Here is a 26,910-nt window from a genome sequence, read left to right as displayed (position 1 = left end):
AACTCAAAAATCGATTCATTCAACTTTTTGTACGATATTATCATGAATTTCCTATAGTCGCACGCTCAATAAAATTTTTAGATAGGATTTAGCTTGCAGTTACACACTGTAACACTGTATGTTAATACACACACACACACACACAGGAAACAGGTCGATTAACTCAGTCCCGCTCAGGACTTGGCTGAGATGCAGCGTGATCAGAGGACAGAGCAGAGGAGAACAATCACAATGACGGTAGGGTCAATGCTGTTTTTTAAACACATTACAGTCAGCGAGCTGTGTTTTCTGTAGATTCTCCTCATGTTTTGGACACTGCTGTGGTTAACAGCTGTCGTCATAATAGTAATGATAACTGTTGCATAAGGTGAGATACATAGGGTAATGCTGTTCATTTAAAATACTTGATAGTTCTGGTCTTGAAAGCATCTTCTTGTGACTTTCCACGCGGTACATGTGAAACCGTAGCAGGTTGTAGGAGTCCTGTTCCGCTCTGTTAGGGATTGTCGCCTGTAAATCCTCGTGAGGACACAGGTAAGGCTTAACTGCTTATCCGAGCTCTGGCCACATAGCATGTTGCTTCTAAATAGTGTTTTAACTTATGTTAACTTGCAGACTGTATTTACTATAGGACATCAAGGTACTTATCTCCTGACTACTGTATATTTTTGTTTGATGGGATAGACTGTATATAAAAGATGGATGTAAGCCACTAATTTCTGGACTCTGTTTTTGAACACTCAACAATATTGTTTCAGCTGCTGCCATGTTGTTGGTTTTGTTTTGGGTTTTATTAAGTAAGTTATTAACTAAGGCTTGTAAACTTTGTTGACAAGCTGCATCCATTAACTGTATAGGTGCAACACACACTACCTGTACAGTTGTTATGGAGACAAACAGGCTTTTGTACGAAGCTGGGTGCCTGTTATTCTGGCTGAAGTTGGACATTTTTACATCTCTTTTACATTTATACATGGTCATTGGGACACTTTTTTAAACTAGCGTTTGCTTCATTGCTGGTGGATGAAACGTGTGCTAGCCTGGAAAAAGCTTGTTAGTAGGGCTGCTAAATTTGCTTCCATTCTTTGAAACAATGGCAGAGTAGAGTATTTCCTCTCCTTGTACTTTTTTCTATTTTCATATAACAGCACAACTGATGCATCGACTCTTCCGAGGCAAATCATCCGTCTGTAGTTCAGAGCAGAAGTGATCCAGTTTTTCCATAAAAAGCCTGAAGGCTTCTAAAGGGAAACATGAGGCAAATCTGATGGTGAAGAAGAGAGGAACACACAGCCTTCATCTTCAGACACTAGATGGCAGCACTGTAATACTTTAATCATCTTGTCACCCTGTTGTCCACATCAGTCAGCCATTCATCAAGAGGATTATTAGTTATGATCCGTTATCAGGAGATGCGTTTGGATTAGCACACATAATCCTTAAATAGTAATCCAGATTATCTCCTGGTAGCTTAATCAATTTTGCAGTGGGTGTTGTTTTTGCAAAAAGACTTTTGAGGAGAGTACAGTTTATGAACATGTAAAAATACCCTGTGCTCACGTATTCTCATCAGCTCACGATGAAGGTTTTGAAACCAGGCAAAGTTCAGTGCAATAAAATAAAACTTTAATGCAGTGACAGTTCATGTTTGGCTTTATCTTTGCAGAATACAGTAGAAACATAAATAATGTAGAACAGCATGCATGCTCTATAAGCAGGTAATATTTGAGTTTCTCCTTTCCGTTTTTGTCTTTAAGAGACTTATATCATCCATTTCTTGGCTTTTGCATTTTTAAACTCTCTGTGTTTGGCTCAGTTTTGCGACTCAAAGTTTCTCTTGCTTCTGTGTTTCTGTTTCAGGATTTTCAGGCTCTCACCGTGTGGCAGAGAGTCCAGTTATTCTGCCAAGGGATTTTGGAAAATGGAGGCGAGTAAATTAGCTTCACCTGTTTATGTCAGAGAGCAACACTTTTTTTTTTTTTCCTTCTAAAATCTCTCTGCTTTTCTCTCACTTTCTTGTTGTTTAGACAAAAGGACAGACAACTGGCTTCTGGTCTATTCTCCTGTGCCAATTAGCTGTGTCTTCCTGTGTTACTTGATCATTATATGGGTGGGGCCAAAGCTGATGGCAAAGAGACGGCCAGCCAACCTTAGACCTGTTTTGATAGTTTATAACTTTGCCATGGTCTGCCTGTCTGCCTATATGTTCTATGAGGTAAATACCATATTGCATGAAGGAACTAATAAAATGGGCAGCTGGAATTCACAGCAGCTGACAGGAAGTCAGTGCAGGATAGTACACCAATCTCCAATGACATTAAAACCACCTGCTTAATATTGTGTAGGTGTTACTCATGGTACCAAAACAGCTCAGGCTCGTTGGGGCGTGGATCTGCGGGGGTGCCTTTTGAGGGCCGGCATATTTCCCCCTTGTGTCCAGTTATATGGGGTGAGACTTGCAACTCCCTCGGTCAAGCTCATGGTACCTATGGGGATCTGAGGAGTTTAAAGGCAGGTGAATGCCATGAGCGCTGTAGTGTGGTCGCCAACCTCACTTCTTACTGGGGGAAGCTGTTGCCCTAGGGGGAGTGGGAATGGTCTAAAAACAATATTTAGTGGGCTGGTACATGTCAAGCTAACATCCACATAAATGCCAGCACCCAAGGTTTCCCAGCAGAACATGCTCATGAGATAATCAGTGTTACTGCAGTTTCACTTTGTAACTAACTGCATCGTTCGAGGGGATTTTAGTGTTTGCATGTTAAACTCCCTTGAAAAAGTTATTGCCATGTAAAAACACAAAATAACTAAACCATCCAAATAGGTCTCAGAGTTTGGGAATCTGTAACTAGCAACAACAAATATCTTAATTCTTGATTTGATTTTCCTGCTGTAAGGAATATTCATTGAAAAACAATAGATGTAATATCAAAGGCATTTTTAACTATTTTAAATGAGTAATAGGATGAAAGAAGGATGATTTCTGCTAAGTGAAAGAAACCAAAAACAGAACTGAGATCAATTTTTGTGTTAACAGTTTACAGCCTCCTCCTGGTTGGCAGGATACAGTCTGCTGTGCCAGCCAGTCAACTACAGTGACAGCCCCTCGGCCATGAGGGTAAATGTTTTTTGCTAAATTAATTTGAAAATATACAGAATCATCCCTCATTTCTTTATATTTTGCTTCCAAGGAGCCAGAGCTTCTTGTCTCATTTTTAAAAGAGGGCTTTCTGAAGGTCTATCAAGTTTCTCTCTGGACACTGGCTGCTTTTTGACTCATTTTCAGTTTGGTCTTTTTAAGCCACTTAACACTGACCAATGAATTATTGTTATTATGTGAGTGTGAGTGGTTGTCTGTGTCTCTGTATTAGTCTTACAACAGGCTGGGGACCTGTACAGGGTGTACCTTGCCTCTCACCCTATGATAGCTGGGATAGACTCCAGCCCCCGTCCCCTGAAAAGGATAAGTGGAAGAGAATGGATGGATGGATGGATGGATGGATGGATGGATGGATGTGCAGAGGAGGTCAGGAGAGAGGTACAGCAGTGAGTGTCTGCAGCCATCTGTAGAACATGGTGGAGGCTCTGTCATGATTAAGGCTGTATTTCAGCCGGTGGTATTGGGGATCCGCCCAAAATTGATGTAATTATAAACACAGAAAAGTGCCACAGGAGTTTTATCCACCATGTAAAACCATATAGAAAGTGCACGATTAGTAATGGGTTTATTTTTCAGCATGACAATGATCCCAAACACACTGCCAGTGCAGTGAAAGCAAACCCTGGGTAGAAAAACACACAGTGGAGCACTGTCAGTCATGGACTGGCCTCCCAAAGAGCCCAGACCTCAGTATTATTGAATCAGTGTGGACTCATTTTGACAGAGAAGGAAACAAAAAGCAGCCGGCATCCAAAGAAGAGCTTTGAATGTCCTTCAAGAAGCCTGGAGAACTGTTCCTGAAGACTGCTTAAAGAAAAAAACAAGAGAGCTGTGGTGAAGAGTAAAGGTGTTCATGCCAAATATTGACTTTCAAGCTTGTTAGAATTGTATCAACTCTGTCTTTGGCTCATATGCTGTATTTCCAGTTATGTTTGGATATTTCATTAAAGTGCTGTACCTATTTCCCATTTTCATAGCACAATATAAAGAAACGGGGATGTTTCAATACTTTTTCACAGTACTTAATTTTTAAAAAAAAAAAAAAAAACTGGTTTGAACTGCAGAGCACAAAAGCTAATGACGTCCTTTTTATGATTTTGGGTAGATGGCCAGAGTATGCTGGTGGTTCTTCGTCTCCAAAGTTATAGAGCTCTGTGACAGTGTGAGTGTCAAGCAAGCTTATATGAGCATTTTATTTCCACGGCTGCAAATAACTTCTAACTCCCTTTGTGTGTTTCTGCGGTCCAGATTTTTTTCATCCTAAGGAAGAAGAACAGCCAAGTGACCTTTCTCCATGTCTACCATCACGCCACAGTGATCTTCAGCTGGTGGGCTGGGGTTAAATATGTGGCTGGCGGACAGTGTGAGTACAGCCTTATTCTTGCAAAATGTTGCGAATAAAGAGAATATTTTGCAAACCCTATCTGCCAGCACAGAACAGAAACATCCAGCATGTTCAAGAAGATAATATGTGGTTCTTATTCTGATTTTCTGTCTGTAGCTTTCCTGATAGGTCTGATTACCTCCCTCGTCCACGTAGTGATGTACTTGTACTACACCCTGGCGGCTGTGGGACCGAGCATGATCAAATACTTGTGGTGGAAACGCCACCTCACCACCCTACAGCTGGTCAGTATGTTTACCCTGTTTTTTTCCATGCTGCTTTCCTGTCAGAATTCGTCTATACAGCTTAAAAACGATCACCTCTTATGCTTTCGCTCTCTTTTATGTTTTTGCATAGTTCATCAGGGATGCTTATTAAGCAATTAGTTGGTAGCTCTATCTGTAGCATAAAGACAGTCACCTTTCCTAACTCTGATAGGTGTCCTTGGATGAAAGATGTCACTTGTTGTATTGTTGTCAGTACAACAACAACTAAGCATCATAGCTGATAATGCTAAACCTATATTTTGGAGAAAGCCAGAAAAAAAGGACTTTTTTTTTAGAAAAAATGTGAAGAGATGTTGATGTATTTCAGTTAGATTGGTTGTTTTCTTTGTTCCCTGACTGCCTTAGGAGAAAAATTTAATAAAAGCAAAAGATTCCTTATTGTGATAGGATTACAGTTAGGTTGGTTGGTCTCATCACCAATGACGACTTAGACCTCAGAGTGTTAATCATTTGGTTTTGATGAGCTTAACTTGTAGGCTTCCTGATTGGTTTCTCATTGTTCTGACTGACTACTGGCAAAACTAGACGGATTAGCAGCACTGATGCTCCTCAGCTACTACTGGACCATCTGTTTTCTACTTATAGTGCTGAGCAGAAAAGACAGTGCATCCTGTTTTCTTCTTTTCCCGATGGCTGCAGCTTATATAGGTCAGTGTGGCGCCTGAGTGCCATTCTGTGACAATAATTGTCCTGACCTTCAAAGCGACCCCCAAGCCATCATTAACACTTGTCTTTACAATTTAGCTAACTGAACCCGAGGTAGTTGACTTGTGAATACTATTATAGCTTTATGAATCCAATGGGCACCTTCACATTGTGCAGCATCACAGTGACTTTTGTTCTTTTTCTAGTTATATTTTTTCTTTTTAAATATTATATATGTCCATAGACTGTATATAAAAGATGGGTGTGAAAAGTGAAGCTGTAAGTCTGCAGTCTTTCTAATGGCCAGCAGTGTGTGCTTGTGTAGAAGTCTATGGGAAAGTAACCTTTGCTTCTCTTGTCTATTTCCATGGCAAACAGTTTCTTGATGTATTTATGGTCTAAGTCACTTAGTTTGAGGTCACACTGAATATAACCCAATATTAATATGGTCCCATTAAATGGTAAGCTCGTCCATGTGATTAGCAGGCTGCTAGCCTCTGAGCACGCAGTGTCCCTCGGTTTATCAGGCAGAAACACTCTGTGCATATCACATCTGGTTTCAAAACAATGAAATGGTGAAAGAGAGAGCTCAGGTTAAGGCTTAACATTAGTACTTTACCAACCACTAAGGCAACATCACAGTGGCTATGTCCATCTTTTATATAGAGACTGTGGATATTTCCAGGGGTTAAAGTAGTTTTAAATTCTTGCCGATACTATGACAAGCACACACACAAACACACACAAACATATATATATATATATATATATATATATATATATATATATATATATATATATATATATATATATATATATATATATATATATATATATATATATATATATATCCTGGCAACACTGGATGCAGCGCATTTTATGTTGCTGTCCTCAATCTCTGAGGGGAGAGAAACTAGAGATTTGAGGCGCCAGCATAGCACAAGCAGTTCAGAAATAATTTGAAATGAGAAAAAAAAGAAGCAATTTATTAACTGATTACGTCGTGTTTTAGACTGCTTATTGCTAGCGGATTTATTCTGACCCAAAGTACAGCCGTGACCGGTTATGAATGATGGCTTTACAGCAGACAGCCTCTCCAACTTTTGCCGGCGCAGAATCTTTTAGTGGTACGCAGCACCGTACCGCCTTACTTTCACCCCTGGATATTTCTCCAACCACTAACACTGCACACCTAATATACAGAGGAACTTGCTGAAACTGTTCAAGCATATACAGCTCATCTAAATAGAACGAAATTTATCCAGCTGTTGCCCCTCTACTGCTTCCTTCTCTTACATGTCCATGAACTTGTATTTTGCTTGTACTCAGAGTGCCCTGAAAGGCTACCATAAGTTATTCTTTCTCTTTACCAGCTCCAGTTTCTCATAGTGACGATCCACACCACCTACAACCTGTTTGCCGACTGTGACTTCCCTGACTCTATGAACATCATTGTTTTGGCATATTCCCTCAGCCTCATCGCTGTCTTCATTAACTTCTACTACAAAAGCTACCTCACCGAGAAGAACAAGAAAGCGTAGCAGAGCAGAGGGAATGAGACAGAATCAAAGTGGAATGAAGGGGGGGGGGGATTAAAAAGTAATTTCTGCTTGTTTGTTATCTTGATTACTTAATTGTAATTATTGTATTGATAACAATTATTATTTTACTATGTGCAAAAGACATACAGTATATATAAATACCTACGATATTTTAAAAAAATAGAAAACTGAATCATATTTGGGATTTTTTTTAATAAATCATTTTTTACCCCCACAAAAGATGGTTACATCCATGTACCATGTCCTTCTATTCTTTCATCCAGCAAAACCCCAAACACACTCAGTCCATATTAACTGTGTCCTCACCCCCCCCACCCACCCACCACCACCAGCTGCTATTAGAAAATACTTCTTAATTGCCATTGGAGGTGCTTTATTCCTCTTTTACACCCATTGGATGGTACTGGCAGCCAGTCATATGTAGGCTGACATTAGCTAGTATGCACCCCATGCTCTCTCTGTATTTATCCACTTGTGTTTGCCTCCCAAGTTTCTAGCACTTAATCCCTCTTACCAGTGGGGAGACACCACACCCACCACCCTCATATCCACCCCATCTGTCACGATGTAAAAATATAACTGGGCAGACAAGTCAGTCAGACAGTCTCACTCTCCAGCCTTTGCAGACAGAAATGAAAGAACCATCAAAGGAGTAAATAAATTATCCATATCTGCAATATCTTACAGTATATTCTCCCAGTACCGTAAGCGGGTTTGACTCTCTGCTGTTTAAACTCAATAAGAGATGACAATGAACATGAAAATTTTCTTTGAAGTGGCTAAATCAATGTTGCAAAGACAGGATTTAGGTTATTATTTGTAAGATGGACCTCTTTTCATGTATGTTTTTCAAAGCAATATAAAACAAAAGAAGCAGAAAGGAAACTGTTGTTTGCCCCAAAGGAGAGTTTTAAAATGCCAGGCTGATCCACAAGCTATATTAAAAAATAGAAAGTAGTGTAGCTACAAAATTGCATTAAGCAGGGATCTGTTCACAGGCTTTTTTAAAATGATCTAGCCACAGCCTTGAACATTTAAAAGAAATGGGGCAACAAATAATGGTTTTAGTTCCATTGTCCAAAAGACTCTGTTATAAACTTTAAATACACTGCTCAAAAAATTAAAGGAACATTTTTTAATCAGAGTTTAGCATCAAGTCAGTTAAACCTCTGGGATATTGATCTGCTCAGTAAGTATCAGAGGGGGTTATTAATCAGTCTCAACTTCTTTGGTGTTCATGAAATTAACAACAGGTGCACTAGAGGGGCAACAATGAGACGACCCCCAAAACAGGAATGGTGGACACTCACATTTTTCCCTCCTCATCTTTTCTGACTGTTTTTTCACTAGTCTTGCATTTGGCTAGGGTCAGTGTCACTACTGGTTGCATGAGGTGACACCTGGACCCTACAGAGTTTGCACAGGTAGTCCAACTCCTCCAGGAGGGCACATCAATACGTGCCATTGCCAGAAGCTTTGTTGTGTCTCCCAGCACAGTCTCAGGAACATGGAGTAGATTCTAGGAGACAGGCAGTTACTCTAGGAGAGCTGGACAGGGCTGTAGAAGGATCTTGACCCATCAACAGGACCAGTGTCTGCTCCTTTGTGCGACAAGGAACAGGATGAGCACTGCCAGAGCTACAAAATGACCTCTGTGGAGCTGTGGAGAACTGTGTTTTTTTCCTCCCGTTTAAATCTGATGTGTGTTCCTTTAATTTTCTATGAAATGAAAGACCTACTGTATTTGGATATAAGTATCTTGCAATTTCAGCAAACATATTATGATCTGATAATACCTCACTGCCATTATTCCCACAAAACTAGAAAAAACTTAGTGATGCAGACTGTTGATCATATACTGTTAGATATGCGACTGAACAGCAACAACATTAAAACCTCCTCCATGGCCCATTGAAACTTGGCTGAAGCATTATGGGAAGCACTGCAGATAACCCCTTGATCCTTCAAAGAACTACAGGCTTTTCCTCCGGGGCGCGTGCGCGTGCACACACACACACACACACACACACACACACATTTGTAGAAGGATAGGGAAAAAGTTGAACTTGGTTTCTTGTGATAGTCAGTTCCTTGGCAAGGCTCTAAACCAGTTACATTCTTTACAACTACATGATAAGATTATCAAAAGTATTAGTATACCGTGTACTACTGTGCAGTGTTTTATCATGCTTTAAAATGGGTGGACTTCTTAGGGTGTATTTCACTGTCTCACTGGTACTTAAAATAGCAAGCCCTGAAATTCCACAGCCCTATAAATCAAGTTTAAATGTCTCTGATTTTACAGAAAGCCAAAACACTTCAGTCATTTAGAAAAATCTAAATTATCACAGTGGCAATTATCGTGTGGTTCAAGGGTTCAGGTGTGTTGGATCAGGGACACATCTAAAACCTGCAGGACACCGGCCCTCGAGGCCTGGATTTGAGGATCCCTGACCTAGGGCAATGTTTGTATGAGCAGGATGATGCATCTGAAATGTATTCATTCCTACAGTGATCAACAGAAGACAAAAATAGAAGACTGCAAACACAAATTCAAACCAAGCCCCCAGGCACGAGAGCATGGTTCATGATTCTTTTGCTGTAGAAGCCAAATCATGTTACTGCTGATTCAATTAATTAAATTGCATTTATATTGCACGAGTTAACAACAGGAGTCATCTCAAGCCTTTGTTACAATTTACATTTATTGTAAGATGAAGACCCTACACTGTTAGAGCAAACCCTAACCATCTATGAGCTAGCACTTGGCAACTGCAGAGAGGAAGAACTCCCTTTTAACAGGAAGAGCCCTCCAGCAGAACCAGGCTCAGGAAGGGGCAGCCATCTGCTGTGATTAGCTGGCCGGGTGAAAGGAAAGAAGACAGTAAAGAGGAGTATCACAGTGCACTTTATCAGAATATGGCCTGTATAGATAGTGGTGACTTCTTGCAGGGGCATGCGTTTAAGCTAGCTACGAGCATGAAAGTGAAAAAAGTCAGTGGAAAGGGATGATTTCAAGACAAAGAGGCAATAACAAACTACTCTGTTGATTGCACTTTGCCATAATAAATCAACCAATAAAATATGGAAATTTTGGTTTTGCTACTGTTTAATTGGGAAGAAAAGTGTTCAACACTACCCCTGCCTCTTGTCCTATGATATAGGCTCTAGGTGCAACCTCTCAAACAATCAGCATTCAACCTACGCACAGGGTCATCCGTGGGTTTTTTGGGGGGGACTGCATAGGAGCACATTTGAGTGCTTCTCCATAGGTTCTCCAAAGGCAAATCCCTATGCAAACAGATGCTACTGTTTGCATAGGGATTTGAAACATGTGTTCCCTGGAAGTGCGTTGCATTTTTCTTCCGAACAATCAAAGCAATACTTTAGAAAAACTAGTGAAACTACTGAAAGTAGAAACTTAATGCAAAAATCTCACTGGGAGACCTCAGAGATGGATAGGACAGGCAAAAGCTGCAGTACCACTAATCAGAGCTGCAGTGGTCCTAAAATAACAGCACAGGCAGTGCATTACTTGCACAGTCTAGCTTTGAAAAACAGACGGGCAAGTGCTTCAGTCTTGGCACGGGGACTATCAGTGGAAATCAGAGTTTCTGTGGCATCTCTGATTGTCTGAAGGGCATTGCAATATGTCAGTGACTTGGATATTGTCCAAAAAACAAACAAACAAAAAGAACAAACTAACTAAAAAACAAACAAACATTGATTGTTTCTCACCATAAAAACTGAAGTTTAAACTTTGCCAAAAAACAATAGGAAAAGAAGCTCAGTGAATATCAGGAGCACATTTTTGGGTCATATGGCCCAAATGGGAAAATGGGAAAAAGGAAATCCCTATTTCTGCCAGTAGTAAATGTTGATGTTTTTTACTCATGAAAGTGTCCCTCAAGTTAGAAAAAACATGAGTGAACCTGACCAAGACCACAGTGAATGCACAGTACAAACAATGAAAATGGGAGACTGGTGTGTAATGAGGCTTGAGAGCAGACTCCTGGGCAAATGACATTCATAAGTGGCTCCGTGAATGCCTGTGGATACAGCAAAGTACTGGGTGATGAGACGACTCCCAGTAACAGGTTTCTGGAAGAAGAGGAATAGTGAGGCATGATAATGAGCAACAGCCAAAACTAAAGAAGAAGAAAGTGAAACTATGACCTGGCCAAGTATGTCACCTGAATCCACTGGAACACTGTGCAAGCTGCAAAATCTCTTCCTCTGTCATGTCAGTACTTCTGCTATCCTGAATTGCTGCCTGCTATTCCAACCCCTCCACCACCACAACCTCCACTATTAGGGTCCAAAGGGATGTTTACTCACCACTCCCCATTTTAATGGGCATCATATTTGCGGTATAAACTTGGAGCCTTGATGTCAAACTCTATTTGCACATGGGCATGCTAACTTCTTCATGTACTACATGTTCATTGCATATTTTGCCTGTTTTGTTTGGTGTGACAGACTATAAGCATGTTATAAATGTATATATGCATGTGAATGTGTCAACAGCACTGCGTGGCCGGTACTAAAATAACAACACACTTGTGTAACATTATAAGCCATATTTTGCTGCTAGCAAGCACTTAATCTGCTCTCCATCTCAACATAAGTGTGTTACGAGTGCACACGTGCACACACACACACACACACACACACACACACACACACACACACACACACACACACACACACACACACACACACACACACACACACTCAGCTGATTGCCAGCAGCCCATTTAAAGACTGATGTCCCTCAGCCTCGCTGCAGGCATAGCTCCAGGTTGATTACTGCTGAGTGCTGTACAGCTCAGGCATGACTGACTTTCTGGCACACGGTCGCTTTGATCAACTTACAGTTTTGCAAGCAGATGATGGGTTTCATCTTGAGTGTTTCACGAGTTATGGCACTTTTGAGATGATGCCAAACTCAAGTAAGAGGTGTCAACTGGCCGTTAACACTTTTCACTTATATATGACACGATTGAATAACTTTTGATCGGCACGACTGTTAATTAAAATACCTTAAACGCCACAGTTCGTACAGACATGAATAGACAGGAGGACTTCAAATCTGCGCTGCTGTGAATGCGCTTAAATGTGTTTTTGCTGAATCCTGTTTGTGAATGACTTTGTCTCCTTGGTAACTGTGCCAGACAGTGTTTGGGCCGTGGTCAGCTGGAGGCAGACTGTAATTAATAATCAGGTTAGAGTGAGAGGATATTGAAGCGCTCTCAGAGTGGCTGCTGCTAACTTCCTAGCACACACACACACACACACACACACACACACACACACACACACACACACACACATACACACACAGATGCAGACATAATTGTTGGTAGTGAGAGAGGTGTGGGGAGAGGAGGCTGGTAAGTGTGCTTGAAGGTGAGCCACTAGGTAGTTTCATACAATGAGGGTTAACAAGAGGCTGCAGCAATCTCAGAATGATGGGAACACACTCAGCCACAAGCAAGATAGCCTTGTTCAGCCAGCCAGCCAGCTAATAGCTCTGTGTTAAGTGTGCATGTAACAACCAAAACAGTCTTAAAAAGCTGATTTTCTGGAAAAGAAGCTCTTTTTTTTAATCTCTCCATATTTTGACCCTGAAGAATAAATCGCATCTTTTAAAAAGCACCGATGAGTCAGCTGGTCATCACTTGTATTTCTGCGTGTGCGCGTGTGTCTTTGTTCTCAAGAGAAACCCCATCCTCTGTGTTGCAACTGCTGTTGTATTTGTTTCGTTATGTGTAACTGGTGTTGCCGTTCATGAAGACGTCTGTGTTGTATGGGGAGAAAACAAGCTAATTGGACAGTGCAGGTGCCGGGCTAGGTGGCAGGATTACAGCGTACAGATGACTGACTTCAGTCTGAGGACCACAGTCGATATAAAGAGCCAAGATGGCTGCCACCTGCAGAGGGTCATTTGCTTCCCTTTCACCCACCCAGCCACACCAGCACTCCTGTAACCTGGAGTCTGATCTGTGTTTAGAAGGAGTAAGTAGGGATGAACTGCCATTTCTTGTTTTTCTCTTAGTGTAGGGAGGTAAGCTCTTTGGGCAGGTTATCAGAGCTTGAACTGTTAGATAATTCTGTTTGTTTGTTATTTTGGCCTCAGTTCACACTAATGTTATCTGATAGTCCTGTGTTTGTGAATCTGCTGAACAATGAGTGCAATATTTATTCTTACTTGGAAAATTGTTTCCGTGGCCTCTTGGGAATTGGGGAAGTGGATGCCTCTTTTCATGTGTCTCAACACCCTAGATGGGCCATAACATTGGACAGTGGTTGCACCCAAAATGAACAGTTAATAAGCAAAAGGAGCCTTTGGCAAGTGGTATTCATAAAGGAGCCTGTTATGCTGATTTCCAAATATATACTTTTATTTTACTACAATAACTACATAATTGATTGCTGAAAATGGCCTTTTTTTTCTATCATGTACTAGACTCAGTTGAAGCTCAGAGTTTACTAGACTCTCACTGAAGTCATACAGAGCCAAGAATTGAAAAACTGTCTGAAATATAAACACGTGCATCCACCTCCAATAGATTTAAACAGATCTTATACACCAAAACTATAATATATGTATATACAAGTAACACACTCGCACACATTCACATTTCTAAACTAAGAGCTCCTCTGTTCTCTTCACAAGAACAAAGCTGGAGCGAACTAACAGAAAGCATCATCATGGCAGGTGATCTGAACTTGACACATTAATCATGGATAAAGGAAAGGCTGGATTCACGAATGTGCTTTGATTGCAAATTTAAACTGATTTGAGCACCTTCACTGTTCAGTTTTATTCATAGTTGATTATTTTGAGCCAAGGTTAGAGTGTGTACCATCTTAGACACTCATACCCTGAGTAGCAGTTCTTTGGCTTGATTCAGGACCAGCCGGACCATTTGCTGCATGTCTTTCCCCGAATTCTTTCACTGCTACTACGATCAACTACAATCAGTTTAACTGATTATTTAAAAGGGTCCTGATTTGAAACAATATTCTTTCCACAAAGGAAATGATGAAGCTAAACCTGAAAGAAAAAACTAAATATATGTTAAAAAAAAAAAACCTTCATTCCAAAAAATAGCAAATGGGACATTTAGGATGGGGGTTTGAGGAGTTCAATTTATTTTGTGTATTTTGTGGCTTTCTTTGTATATTTTCAGCAAATGCAGGTCAAATGAGTGAAAATTTGTATCTATAATGTTGCAAACCTAACAGTACAAGACATGAGAAAGCCTTAAATCAATCACCAAAGTAATTACTGTTCCAAACTCGTGATTCAGTTCCTTAATGGGATCCATTCACATTCACAAATAAAAAGGAAGTGGTTTCTCCTGTTTTATTCTTGAAAGATTACGAAGTGATTTAAAGCTACTGGAGGCAGGTGACACACAGTCTGTAATGCATAAACAATATTCATTAAAAAACTTATTCACTGCAGTTTGTCTGAGTATAGGTTACATCAGGCCTCTGAGGCCCCTTGTATTAAACTTGATTGAGATGATTCATTAAGCCAGAATTCATTAGCTCTGCAAGACGTTTGAGCTGCAGGTATCTGCATTTTCACAGCAATGCTGTGTAGTGTAATTATGTAATTGTGGCAGTAATTGAATCAAGCTGCTTAGGATGAAACAATAATTTTTACTCAGAATCAGTGGTTTTGGTTTGTACTGAAAATGACCTGCATTCAGCTACATTTCCATTGCAAAACGAGCCTGCTGGATCCATAGAAACCTGCATACTTTCACACCTTCAGCACGAGTGTGAGCCTGTGACGATCTAATGAGGAAATCAGAAAATTATATCAGCAACAGATACCAAACCAAAACACTTAAAAATCGGTTGGAAAATCTACACTGAGCTACACTGAGTAATAATTTGGACTGTGGACAGACCCCCTACCTTAATAAATATGCATTATGGCTGCCTCGCAACAACATGTCGGACACAGTGAAGAAGATTTGGCCATGACATACTGGAGCTAACAAAACGAGGTCTTCAGAAATGAATATATATTATATCAGAGAAGGGTAGGCCCCAGATCAGACTACTGTGAGGGACGTGGGGGGGTTGCTGTTTTCAAGCTTCAAAATAAGTATTTTCAATGCCTGTTGTTGTGATATAAATAGAAAAAAAACACTTTATTATTACGTTAAGCATTACATAGGTATATTTACAATATATTTATAAACTCTATATATGAAATGTGTTTACAAAATGCTTGCAATAAATTCCTATTTTAGAGGCATTCATTCTCTTATGAAACCATGATGTCAGGTTAGGTTCTTTGTCCTTTCCTTAGCCTGGCTTACTTCTTCACCTCTGTACATTATTTAAAGCACCAGCGTATTTCCGTTCCCCCTTTCTTCTCCTCCCTTCGCTTTTTTCTTTCCTCTACTTTACTTTCATCTATTCTCCTAATCCCTTATCTCCAGACTCTCCCCCACTTTCATGTCTTGCTGCTCCTCTTCCTGCTTCATCTTTGTTGGCAGTCATACATTCTCTCTTCCAAGTCCCTTTACTCATCTCACCTGGTCTCTCCTCATCTTTCCCCTCGGCTCTCCACTTCTTGCCTGACTTCACTTGTTGTCCTGTTCCTTCTCCCTCATATCCTCCTTTCCTCTTCCTCTTCACCCCCTACACTCACCCCTCCTCCCTCCACTTCGGTTCACCCTCTGATGATTGCCGAGCACATTTCATTTGACATAAAGACAAAGGGCTGAGTACACATGTGGTTTCTCCTGTGTAATATGAAATATTAATGCAGGCATAATTTGGCTCCCTGGGTGAGGGGCGGAGGTGGGGGTGGTGGGCTCTCTATAATCATCAGTGACTGCTGTTTCCTTCCCCAAAGGATGGTAAGGCTGTCAGGAAGGATTGAGAAACAGCAAAGATAACAACAACAGAATGCTAAGTGTTGGCGGCTACTGTGGCCTATTTCTGTCCTGGTGTTTAATGGTTAGATTGGCTCATTGCCTGAGTTACTGAGGCAACTCTCCCTCTCAGGCTTTTCAGAGTTAAAGGTGCCATGTGCAGCATTTTCAACCATCAGTGGTCATGCTCAAATTAGTGGTGATAGACTGGTATAATTACCATAAACAATTGGTAGTCTCTCTTGCGCACCAGTGATATTGCTAGTCCCGCTTCTCATGAGTGAGTTTGCTTTCAGAGAAGCTGTTTCTGCTTGTTCCTCATTCCCTGTGTTTGCTTCATTTGTTTTCCTGTGGATAAAAACTTTTGTAGTCCATTCTCTAATGCTACCCCATGCTCTTATGAAATGCTGGTTTGTTATGGGAAAGCAGATAGGCTAGTAGTGGTGGTAAACATAGAAATATAATTACCATCTGCCCAGCTTGGGGCACTTTATTAAAATAAATTTTTAAGCTAGGTGAGATTCTTTTAATTTAGTGGAACCCCATTTATTTTCCATCTTTCGTATTTCCAAATTGTACTAAGGAGGTTTTCAGCGATCCACTGCTTTCATTTTTAAAGGGGTAACAGTGCCATGTGTCTAACAGTGATGCTGCAGTGCTATCAATGAGATAATCCCCTCGTGTGGGTGTAAAGTTTAGACTGATGGTATTAATTTTTTAATACGTTATACTGGAATGAAAAATATTGGACTAACTTCCTTAAATTTGATTAAAAAACACTGTAAAACAAAAATTCACATTAAGTGTCACGTATTTTACCACAGTTGTAATGTAGTCCATTTTTTATTAATTTAAACATTAGGAACTTTTTTGTGTTCAGTCTCTATGCCATAGATCAGAGCATGATCCAGGGTTTCATCATAACAAAGAGTAGGTTTATTTGCATCTCAAGAGAAGCTGTTTGAGTCTAGTAATGAATGAGATCTGGTGTCATTATAAAAATATAAATTAAGACACCCAATATAAATCTCATTTTAAACAAACAAAAAAACCATCTGTGAGGCATTTGTGGATTATACACAAAAACAAATGCTTTTTTTCTACATTTTACTAATCTAATCATATATGTAAGTACTGATTACATTTTAGTCTTTATTGTGTAAACACAATAATTGCATATTATCATCTTATTTACACATCTAGCAACCCAATATTCCCTCTTCTATAGGACTGTTTTGATCTTCACCAAATCCTGAGAGAGTTATCAGTCTTTTTAGCTCCCACATGCTCTACTAGTTGGAAATAGCTGGTTGGTAACTGTGAAACACATCTCACACTCTGTTTGTGTGTTTTTTCACCAAATATTCTTCCTGCTGCAGCTACAAGCAAACAACTTTGTACTACAGTCACACTGTGGTTGCGGCAGTGTGCAGTTAAGTTGCAGTCTTATTGCCTTTGAAATGGCTGCTTTGAAGACAGGAGGTTTTGGTGTGCCAAGATGGCTACAAACAGCAATAATACAGAATCCATCTGCTGTCAGTCTGCTGTCAGTCTGCTATAAGTCTGCTGTCAGTCTGCTATCAGTCTGCTGTCAGTTTTCTATCAGTCTGCTGTCAGTCTGCTATCAGTCTGCTGTCAGTTTGCTATCAGTCTGCTGTCAGTCCGCTGTCAGTCTGCTATAAGTCTGCTGTCAGTCTGCTATAAGTCTGCTGTCAGTCTGCTATCAGTCTGCTGTCAGTTTGCTATCAGTCTGCTGTCAGTCTGCTGTCAGTCTGCTGTCAGTCTGCTATAAGTCTGCTGTCAGTTTGCTATCAGTCTGCTGTCAGTCTGCTGTCAGTCTGCTATAAGTCTGCTGTCAGTCTGCTATAAGTCTGCTGTCAGTTTGCTATCAGTCTGCTGTCAGTCTGCTGTCAGTCTGCTATAAGTCTGCTGTCAGTCTGCTATCAGTCTGCTGTCAGTCTGCTATCAGTCTGCTGTCAGTTTGCTATCAGTCTGCTGTCAGTCTGCTGTCAGTTTGCTATCAGTCTGCTGTCAGTCTGCTGTCAGTCTGCTATAAGTCTGCTGTCAGTCTGCTATAAGTCTGCTGTCAGTCTGCTATCAGTCTGCTGTCAGTCTGCTATCAGTCTGCTGTCAGTTTGCTATCAGTCTGCTGTCAGTCTGCTGTCAGTTTGCTATCAGTCTGCTGTCAGACTGTTGTCAGTCTGCTGTAAGTTTGCTATCAGTCTATCAGTTTACAGCTGAATGGGGTGAAATTGGAAATTAAACAGAAATTCTTATTAATTACTTAATTCAGGTTCCAGCTAGAACCTCATAGATCTGAAACAGAAATAGTGATGTAGTTGCTGCAGAACGGTGATATAACTGCATAATGCCTATTATGTAGGCATTTGGCAACCTAGCTTTCATTTAATAATATTAAGATTAAGATTAAGATAGTGTTTATTTGTCACATGCACAGTTATACACAGTACAATGCACAGTGAAATGTATTTTGTACCTGCAACCATATATACACACACATATAAATAAGAAGAATAAAAATAAAAAAAGTAATTCACACTATACACTATACTCTATATACTATACACTATAATATAACCAGGATACAACCAATACAACCAGTTAACCAGTCTCTGTATGTTCATCACTACCACTTTCATGCTGGCCATTTGACTATGGTTAAAGTGAAGGGGGTATCCATGATGGTAGAGTGGGTTGTCAGGTGATAGAGAAGGTCAGTGGATCGATCCCTGACTCCTCCAGTTCACATGCCGAAGTATCCGGAGTATCCAAGATACTGAACCCTTGAGTTGCCCCTGATGCAGCCATCAGAGCGTGGCTGTGTGTGTGTGAAAGTTAGAGAGCGCTTAGGCACAGAAAAAAGCATTGTGGGTGTGATTGGGTGAATGAGACCTATAGTAGAAAGAGTGCTCAACTGAGTAGAATGGCATTATATACGTACCGGCCCGTTAATGAATTGGAAAATGGTGATTACCAAAAGAAAGGACTTTGCCCACACAGTTTCCAACACTACTGGTAAAAAGCCAATTGCATGTTGGAATCTGTGGTTGTTAAAGTGTCGCACTCCTTCGAGTAAATGTGTACCTCAAACTAGTGTGAGGTACACATTTCTCACCTCAAACCAGGTTTCATCAAAAGTAGCGTTTTCCATACAGTTTTTATTTCCCTGTACAACATAGCACAAAACTTTAGCATCAAAGGCAAACACGTGCACGCACTAACACTTGTTCTTCTCATGCCTACCGCTTTGTCTCTCTCCCTCTCTATCCCACAATGGGCGACACGTAGACAAAGTTACGAATTGTCTTTCAAATGCTTAATTCTCTCCATATATACACGTATACATGTCTTTGCCTTTCTATTCTTTCACACAGAAAATCTGAGACACTCACTTTTCTCACATAACACATAAACACACACACACACACTCACGCACATAGGCTACAGTTGCATCACTAGTGAATTACCATGCCGTTCCGCGTTATTAAACATGACACTCGGCCCAGATAATGGAGCCTTTCTTCATCTCAATTTGGAAGGCTAATCTTATTGCTTTGATTAGCAGGGGCTTCATTTGCATATCAAGGCCTCCCCTCCTTTAATTCCTCCATTGCAAATCCCCTCTTTATAGCTGTAGATAAAAGGAATCTATCTATATGTATCTTTCTTTAGAATCTTTTCTTCCTTTCCTCTTCTCCCCCTCTTGTTCTTCATTAACGACTTGTTCATTTGTTCATATTCTTGTTTTTTTTTTCTTGTATTTAGTATTCTTTGTTACCTTTTAGTCACCTTTATTCCCCTCCTTTTTTGTGTATGTTGAAAGATGCCATTCATAAGACGAGAGCATGACTTCATCAGCATGTGACTGGACTTAGGTCATTACCAGTTATCCTAGTTACTTATTATCTAGTTGGAATCACACTTGGGGGAATTAGGGATGAGGGGGAGCAAAAAAAGTTTCAACAAAAGCTGAAATTACAACCAACTATTAAAATGTAACCACAAGATTACAACACCGACAATAAACTCAAGTGACAAATGCACTTTGATCACTATTCCCTGTAAATTGAGATTAAGTTTGACCTTGAGACAGACAAAAACAGCCTGAAATTTTTTTGTTTTATCTAGGTGATTCTGCATAACATCAAATTTTAGTGCCAGGAAAAATAAGTATCTGACATTGTAGTTCCTCACTGCTTGCAATACTAAATCACTGAGAGGCCTCAGAAGCATTTTTAACATTCATGTTTCTGGCACAGTGTCTGCAGATTATAAAGGATGACGCTAAATCTAATCTAAGGTTTATCTCTTTATTTGAAACTGTTTATGTGAATTTAAACATTAAAAAAATGTAGATACTTTGATCTCACACGAGTTATCTAAAACTGTCTTGTACTTCTTTTCCAACAATGTGGGGCTGGTGCTTATTGCATGAAATAAGTATCTGATACAATAGAAAAACAGAACCTAATATTTGGTACAGAAACCTTTGTTTGCAATTACAGAGGTCAGATGTTTCCTGTAGGTCTTGACCAAGTTTGCGCACACTGCAGCAGGGATTTGGGCCCACTCCTCCATACAGATCTTCTCCAGACCTTTCAGGTTTCGGGGCTGTCGCTGGGCAACTTTGAGTTTCAACTCCCGCCACACCAAGACCCAGCCACGACATCTTCAGTGCTCTTACTGAGGGAAGGAGGTTGTTGGCCAAACTCTCACGATACATGACCCCATCCATCCTTCCTTCAATGCAGTCCTGTCCCCTTTGTAGAAAAGCACCACCAAAGTATGATGTTTCCACCCCCATGCTTCTTGGTTGGGACAATGTTCTTGGGGTTGTATTCATCCTCCTTCTTCCTCCAAACACAGTGAGTGGAGTTGATACCAAAAAGCTCTATTTTGGTCTCATCTGACCACATGACCTTCTCCCATGCCTCCTCGGGATTATCCAGATGGTCACTGGTGAACTTCAAATGGGCCTGGACATTTGCTGAGCAGGGGGAGTTTGCGTTTTAAACCATGACGGCATAGTGTGTTACTAACAGTCGTCTTTGGTCCCAGCTCTCTTCAGCTTTATTCACCAGGTCCCCCCGTGTAGTTCTGGCCTGATTCCCGACCTTTCTCAGAATCATCCTTACCCCACTAGGTGAGCTCTTGCATGGAGCCCCAGACCGAGTCATCTTGTGTTTCTTCCATTTTCTAATAATTGCACCAACAGTTGTTGCCTTCTCATGAAGCTGCTTGCTTATTGTCATACAGCCCAGCCTAGTCATGTGCAGGTCTACAATTTTGTCACTGGTGTCCTTGGACAGCTCTTTGGTCTTGGGCATGGTGGAGATGTTGGAGTGTGATTGATTGAGTGTGTGGACAGGTGTCTTTTATACAGGTAACAAGTTCAAACAGGCACAATGAATACAAGTAATTAGTGCAGAATAGGAGGGCTTCTTAAAGAACAACTAATGGGTCTTTGAGAGCTAGAATTCTTGCTGGTTGACAGGTGATCAAATACTTATTTCATGCAATAAAATGCAAATTGTTTATTTGAAAAATCATACAATGTGATTTTCTGGATTTTTTTTTTTTAGATTCTGTCTCTCACAGTTGAAGTATACCTATAATAAAAAAAATTACAGACCTCGCCATTCTTTGTTGGTGGGAAAACTTGCAAAAGCGGCAGCGTATCAAATACTTATTTTCTCCACTGTGACTTTCACATTGAAAAATCTCCTACACTGAAATTAATACCTCACGTCCAGCAAGCATTTAACATGTTTAGCACTCAGTAAACAACGTTAGCAAAGCCTGCAGGACAGTCTAATTGCTGAGTGCTAAGGGTGCACAGCAGATAGGTGCAAATCGTCTGAAGCAGCGAGGGAGTGCATGTCTCTCCCGGATCTTGTTTTTTTTTTTTTGCCTAACTTCACACTTAGATGTTTAAGCAAGCTTGTGCCTCCTCTTCAATGTGTTTGTGTATGATGATAGCTGAACTATGTTTTTAAAGCTACAGATGAAAGAGAAGAAAAATATCAGACGCACGCAGCTCCTTATATATATATTATAGAGAGAGAGAGTTTGCTTTTTTAAACTTGATTTGATGTTGGATTTGCTTCAGCACACTGATTTGTGAGTGTGTGCAAGAGTGAGAAAGGGCAGAGAGTGACAGTAAAATAAAAGAAAGAGATAGTGGGTGTCTTTTATAGGATGTTGGCCAATATGATGTTTTATGTATCTATAAAGAGCTCCAAGGCCAACTTGACTTTTCATGGTTTAAAAACACTATCAGCAATCTGTGGAAATAGCTGCATTGTATGAGATCAAAGTTAAGTGCAGCGTCAAAAGCTTTTACCTATTCACAGTTTGTCAAAACTGAAAGCCCAATGTGCTTCAGTCATATAGTCACCATAATGGACAATTTTCAGCCACCAACAGTATAAGCAACACTTTACTGAAATCGTGTTAGCACTGTGGCTATGTGCTTTTTCTCTTTAAGAAAGATTCAAGAAGTGCTTTTTGTCACCGCTTTACTGCTTTCATTTGTGTTGCTGTCACACATCCGTCAGAAGCCTTTCAGTCCTCTATAGGGAATAACATTACATTAATAAATGAATGCATCTCCTTTAATGACGTTAGGCCACAATCTACACTGACAACAAGATTGTTTGTGTGTGTGTGTGTGTGTGTGTGTGTGTGTGTGTGTGTGTGTGTGTGTGTGTGTGTGTGTGTGTGTGTGTGTGTGTGTGTGTGTGTGTGTGTGTGTGTGTTAGTGATAACCCAAAATTCTGACTTACAGATGGCAACAAATGTCTTTTCAGTGGTGGAAACAAACTTCCACGCCGCAGAGCTTCCTTATTATCATAAGGTGGTTACAGTCTTACCTTTGAGCCACATTGCTGCACTCAGTGATCGAGTCAGGTTCACAGGTTAAATACTTTTTAGCAAATGGGATTAATTGCCCCCTTTTTGAGTAAATAGAGGTGTGACGATATCAGAGTTTTGCTGCACAATTCTCAAGGCAAAGGAATTTACATATATTATATTATATTATATTATATTATATTATATTATATTATATTATATTATATTATATTATATTATATTATATTATATTATATTATATTATATTATATTATATTATATTATATATTTCCCTTCTAAGTATGGCAGTCTTTGTATAATTGTTGTATAATTCCCAGTTTCTGGAAGAAGCCCTGGGTTTGGGTCTGAATGCCAGCGACAGTGCAGGGAGCTGAGGAAACGGGCCGATGCATCGTTGTTGTCTTTTTGTCTTTTTTTTATAGGATTTGGTGACTGTAGCAAAAACAATGCTAGCTTAATCCTTTAAACACATCCGATTTGAATTCATGCCATTTTGTGAAAGGGTCCATCTGCTAGATGACAAGATTACATTATAAAGCATTTGAATTTACATGCATTATGTTATAATTGATTGTGTGTAAAATTCTGTTGTAATGTTTTCAGGCTTTATACTAATATACTTTATACTGTGTAAAGATTATGCCTTTAAAACACTGAAATGGCTGCAGTTATATTTTTATCATATTTCAGATCCTTCTCAGTTCCAGACAATAAATAAAGCTCTTTTATAAGTAAATGATGATCATTTTATACCCCAGACATTTCCATTTTGGAGATAAGACTGTAATTTAGAAAAGATGAATTATATTCTGAAATAGCACCCTTATTTTCTTTTTATTTACTTTTCAAATCAGCTGCAGTAAAAGCGGAGGGCATGTCCATAAAGCCATTGCAGTGGAGTTCACTGACCGAGAGGTGAGCTCGCGGCTCACCCTGAGAGCAGTCAGCGTTTTACTCACTGCCTGTGAACTCCGTGAACGCCCGTTTATACTTTTTATTGCCCTCTCCCTCATAGCCCATTGTACTCATCATCTTCAGTTGTAATTGCTCTCTTGTGTCATCACATGCAAATGAAGGAGGTGGTGAGAGACAAAGTATATAAACAGGGAATAGTCTTGGTCTCAGTACCTTGTTGTTCCCTCAGCTTGCCTCAGCATCTCTGATCTCCCTCCTCCACCCACCAACGCTACCAAAAATGGCCTTCGCTGGAAGATGGGAAACTGAGACCCAGGAGGGATACGATGCGTTCTGCAAGGTGCTCGGTGAGGACGCAGGATGAAATTTCCTCCACTTCTACTCTCCCTTGTTTTTTAGCACATCTATGGGCTGTTTTAACCTCACATCCTACTCCCGCCCTGCTCTAGGCATTCCAGACGATATCATCGAGAAGGGTCGTGACTACAAAATGATCACAGAGGTCACCCAGGACGGCAATGACTTCACCTGGACCCACTTCTATCCTGCCAATGCCAAGGTCACCAACAAGTTCACTGTTGCCAAGGAGTGCGACATGGAGACCATCGGAGGGAAGAAATTCAAGGTCGGGAGGAAATGATCTAAAGCGTGCTGCTTGACCTTATTTAAGTCTTAAGCTTTAGCTTAAGTAGCTAGCAGAAACATAAAACTGTGACTGTTACTTTCCCAACTGGTTATATAACAATTTTGTTTACAGGCTACGGTGCAAATGGAAGGAGGCAAGCTAAGCGTGACCTTCCCCAACTACCACCACACCTCTGAGATCAGCGGAGGCAAGCTCATCGAGGTAAACACACTCACTTAGGCTTTTAGTGCTGAGAACGTTGGGCAATGACAGCAGTTATTACACTCAACTCCCCGCAGGGATCATTAGAGTCATCAAAGTTATACTTCTGCAGCCGGGGACCAGGAGCGGCTAATGAGAAAAAAACTGTCTGAGACACAGAGTAGTGCTACTGAATGCATTTTAGCACCCAATTCATTCTGATATTTAACCTTTTAGTCCTGAGAGTTTATGTGAAACGTTCCTCTCTTTGCAGGTTCCATTCTGTACTCTGCTTTTCAGAAATGTTCAAGAATTCACATTTATTGAGAGAAGAGAGTGAAATTTTACGCAGTTCAAAAGAAGCCAAACACACTAAGACTGGAAAACGCCAAATGAATGTTTCAGCTCACTGGCATAATTACTTAATAAGCTGCCAATTTATAATATGCTAAAGGCTGTGTGTTTCAGGTGTCAATGTTAGTCAGACGCTGACATGTATAAAGTATTACAAGAAAATTATCCTTGTAACAACCACAGTGGTATTTTTAATTTGTCTAACATTTCAAAAACACTGTTTCACTGTATATAATTAGGTAGAAAGAAGCACTGTAAAAGCACATTTCCTGCTTACTAATTTAAGTCCTCTTCTGTCTCTCTGCAGATCTCCAAAGCCGGCTCTGTAGTGCTGAAGAGAACCAGCAAGAAGATCTAACTGCTGATTGATCTTTGACATCTCACACAGTTACAATGGAGACCTCACAACTATCATCCATCCATCCATCCATCCATCCATCCATCCATTCTCTTCCGCTTATCCTGCTCAGGGTCGCGGGGACCTCAGAACTAAATCTGTGTTAATTAATAAACTATGGCCATCATGCCAGCTTGAACCTGTGTTTCTGTCTATAATTTCTACTGGGTGGGATACTATGTGATTTCTAGATAGCACACGTTTAAACCCATGCTTTTTTTGTAAACTGCAAGAGTTGATGCCAGAGAATCAGGGTCAGCCATATGATAAAGGCACAACCAGAGACAATGGCAAACATCTGAGCTCTCATCAGCATGTCCACACTGCAAGTACCTGCACTGAAATGGCCCTCACATAAGTGTTTCTGCACATTTAGCGGAGAGCGCTAAGCCTACTCTGTGTCATTTCTCTTAGAAACTGAAGGAAGATGAGAATTTAATCTATTATCTCAGACAAAGAAAAATTGAAGCCTGGCTACCTGGGGTGCTGCTCAGCTGCGACGCATTAATTGCGACCTGTGGTGGCTGGAAGTCAGGCTGCAGTAATCACTCATGCTTAACTGTTTTCTACACATGTGACCTGGGCTGACTTTATGAATAGACAGGATGATCAGTCACACAGGCCAGACTGAACTATCTCAACAACTACTGGATTACTATGAAATTCTTGATTCACAGATGATGAATTACTTCAGGTATTGTCACACTGACTCTTCATTTAGTGTAACAAGTACAACTCTTTACTGGCATGCAGTCTTGTAAAAAGAAGTAGATTGCTGGAAAAATGCTTAAAAAAACATTTAAAAAAAAGCAAAACGTGTGATTGCCTTTGAAAACGGGCCTGCAAAAAAAAACCAACAAAAAAAAAAACAGTCTTATCATATTTAATCTGTGACGTCTCAGGGCTGTTGTTCTCTTTGTTATTTAAGTGTGTGGTGCCATAGATCAACAGAGCTCTCCTATAAAAAAGGGGATGATGCCTCTGACTCTGGTGTGGGATATAAAAAGTTATTAAATCAGCTACAAGTGGTGCAGTTTCCACATAACTGCAATTTTTTTTCAGAACAGCTCTTGGTCAGACCACGTTTATGTAAAAAAAATAAATCTTGAAGAGCCCAGAAATGTTAACACAGGATGTGTTTGTGTGAAATTCACGCATATTTCCATGATTAGAGAGAGAGTGCTGTCTGAAAAGAGCCACAGCTCGCCCGTGAACAACCGCAGCTATCTAACAACATCCGTGCGTCTGAGTATTTGACTACTATGTGTGAGTAAAATGCTAATTGTTTAAAAAAAAAAAAAAAAGTGGGATTAAACAGGAATGGGAGAAATAGTGGAGTTCAGCACAAAAAAAAAAACCAAAGATCAAAAAAGCAGCAGGAGAAGAGCAGACTGCAGCAGACAGTTTTCATTTCACTATAAAAAAGTTTCTTTGTCTTTTTAGGTTTCAGTATCAAAAACACCTAAGAAGACAGAGGAGGCAGCACTAGTATCTGATGTCAAAGGTCACTGTTTGGCCCGATAAAATTATCCTTCACTTTTTTCTGCTGAAGAAATGTTTTGTTTTAGAAAAGGTCCTCA

General features: G+C 40.2%; 1 protein-coding gene across 2 annotated transcripts; it reads left to right on the top strand.

Annotated features, from left to right (window-relative positions):
* The first annotated feature begins 171 nt into the window (after positions 1-171).
* On the top strand, positions 172-25,355 carry elovl8a (ELOVL fatty acid elongase 8a). 2 transcript variants are annotated; one of them, XM_030751773.1, is made up of 11 exons: positions 172-237; positions 1,861-1,927; positions 2,028-2,215; positions 3,038-3,118; positions 4,266-4,322; positions 4,409-4,523; positions 4,662-4,789; positions 23,983-24,100; positions 24,203-24,378; positions 24,511-24,600; positions 25,241-25,355. In XM_030751773.1, exons 1-11 carry the CDS (start codon positions 190-192, stop codon positions 25,289-25,291), a joined length of 1,119 nt encoding a protein of 372 aa, XP_030607633.1. In that variant the 5' UTR covers positions 172-189; the 3' UTR covers positions 25,292-25,355. The 2 variants fall into 2 exon arrangements, with proteins under 2 accessions (XP_030607633.1, XP_030607634.1); XM_030751774.1 differs by lacking the exons at positions 23,983-24,100; positions 24,203-24,378; positions 24,511-24,600; positions 25,241-25,355 and adding an exon at positions 6,850-7,051.
* Positions 25,356-26,910: the final 1,555 nt, after the last annotated feature.

The sequence above is a fragment of the Archocentrus centrarchus genome, chromosome 17, assembly GCF_007364275.1.
Source record: "Archocentrus centrarchus isolate MPI-CPG fArcCen1 chromosome 17, fArcCen1, whole genome shotgun sequence".
Lineage (NCBI taxonomy): Eukaryota > Metazoa > Chordata > Actinopteri > Cichliformes > Cichlidae > Archocentrus > Archocentrus centrarchus.
The sequence above is the reverse complement of the archived record's forward strand: the minus strand, read 5'-3'. Positions and strand labels throughout refer to the sequence as shown.

What these genes read in the sequence shown, in the direction of transcription:
- elovl8a (XM_030751773.1), top strand. Translation starts at nt 190, where the DNA reads ATGCAGCGTGATCAGAGGACAGAGCAGAGGAGAACAATCACAATGACG. An exon ending in CTGCCTATATGTTCTATGAG is followed by an intron (nt 2,216 to 3,037) that starts GTAAATACCATA and finishes TTGTGTTAACAG; the next exon opens with TTTACAGCCTCCTCCTGGTT. An exon ending in ACAGCCCCTCGGCCATGAGG is followed by an intron (nt 3,119 to 4,265) that starts GTAAATGTTTTT and finishes GATTTTGGGTAG; the next exon opens with ATGGCCAGAGTATGCTGGTG.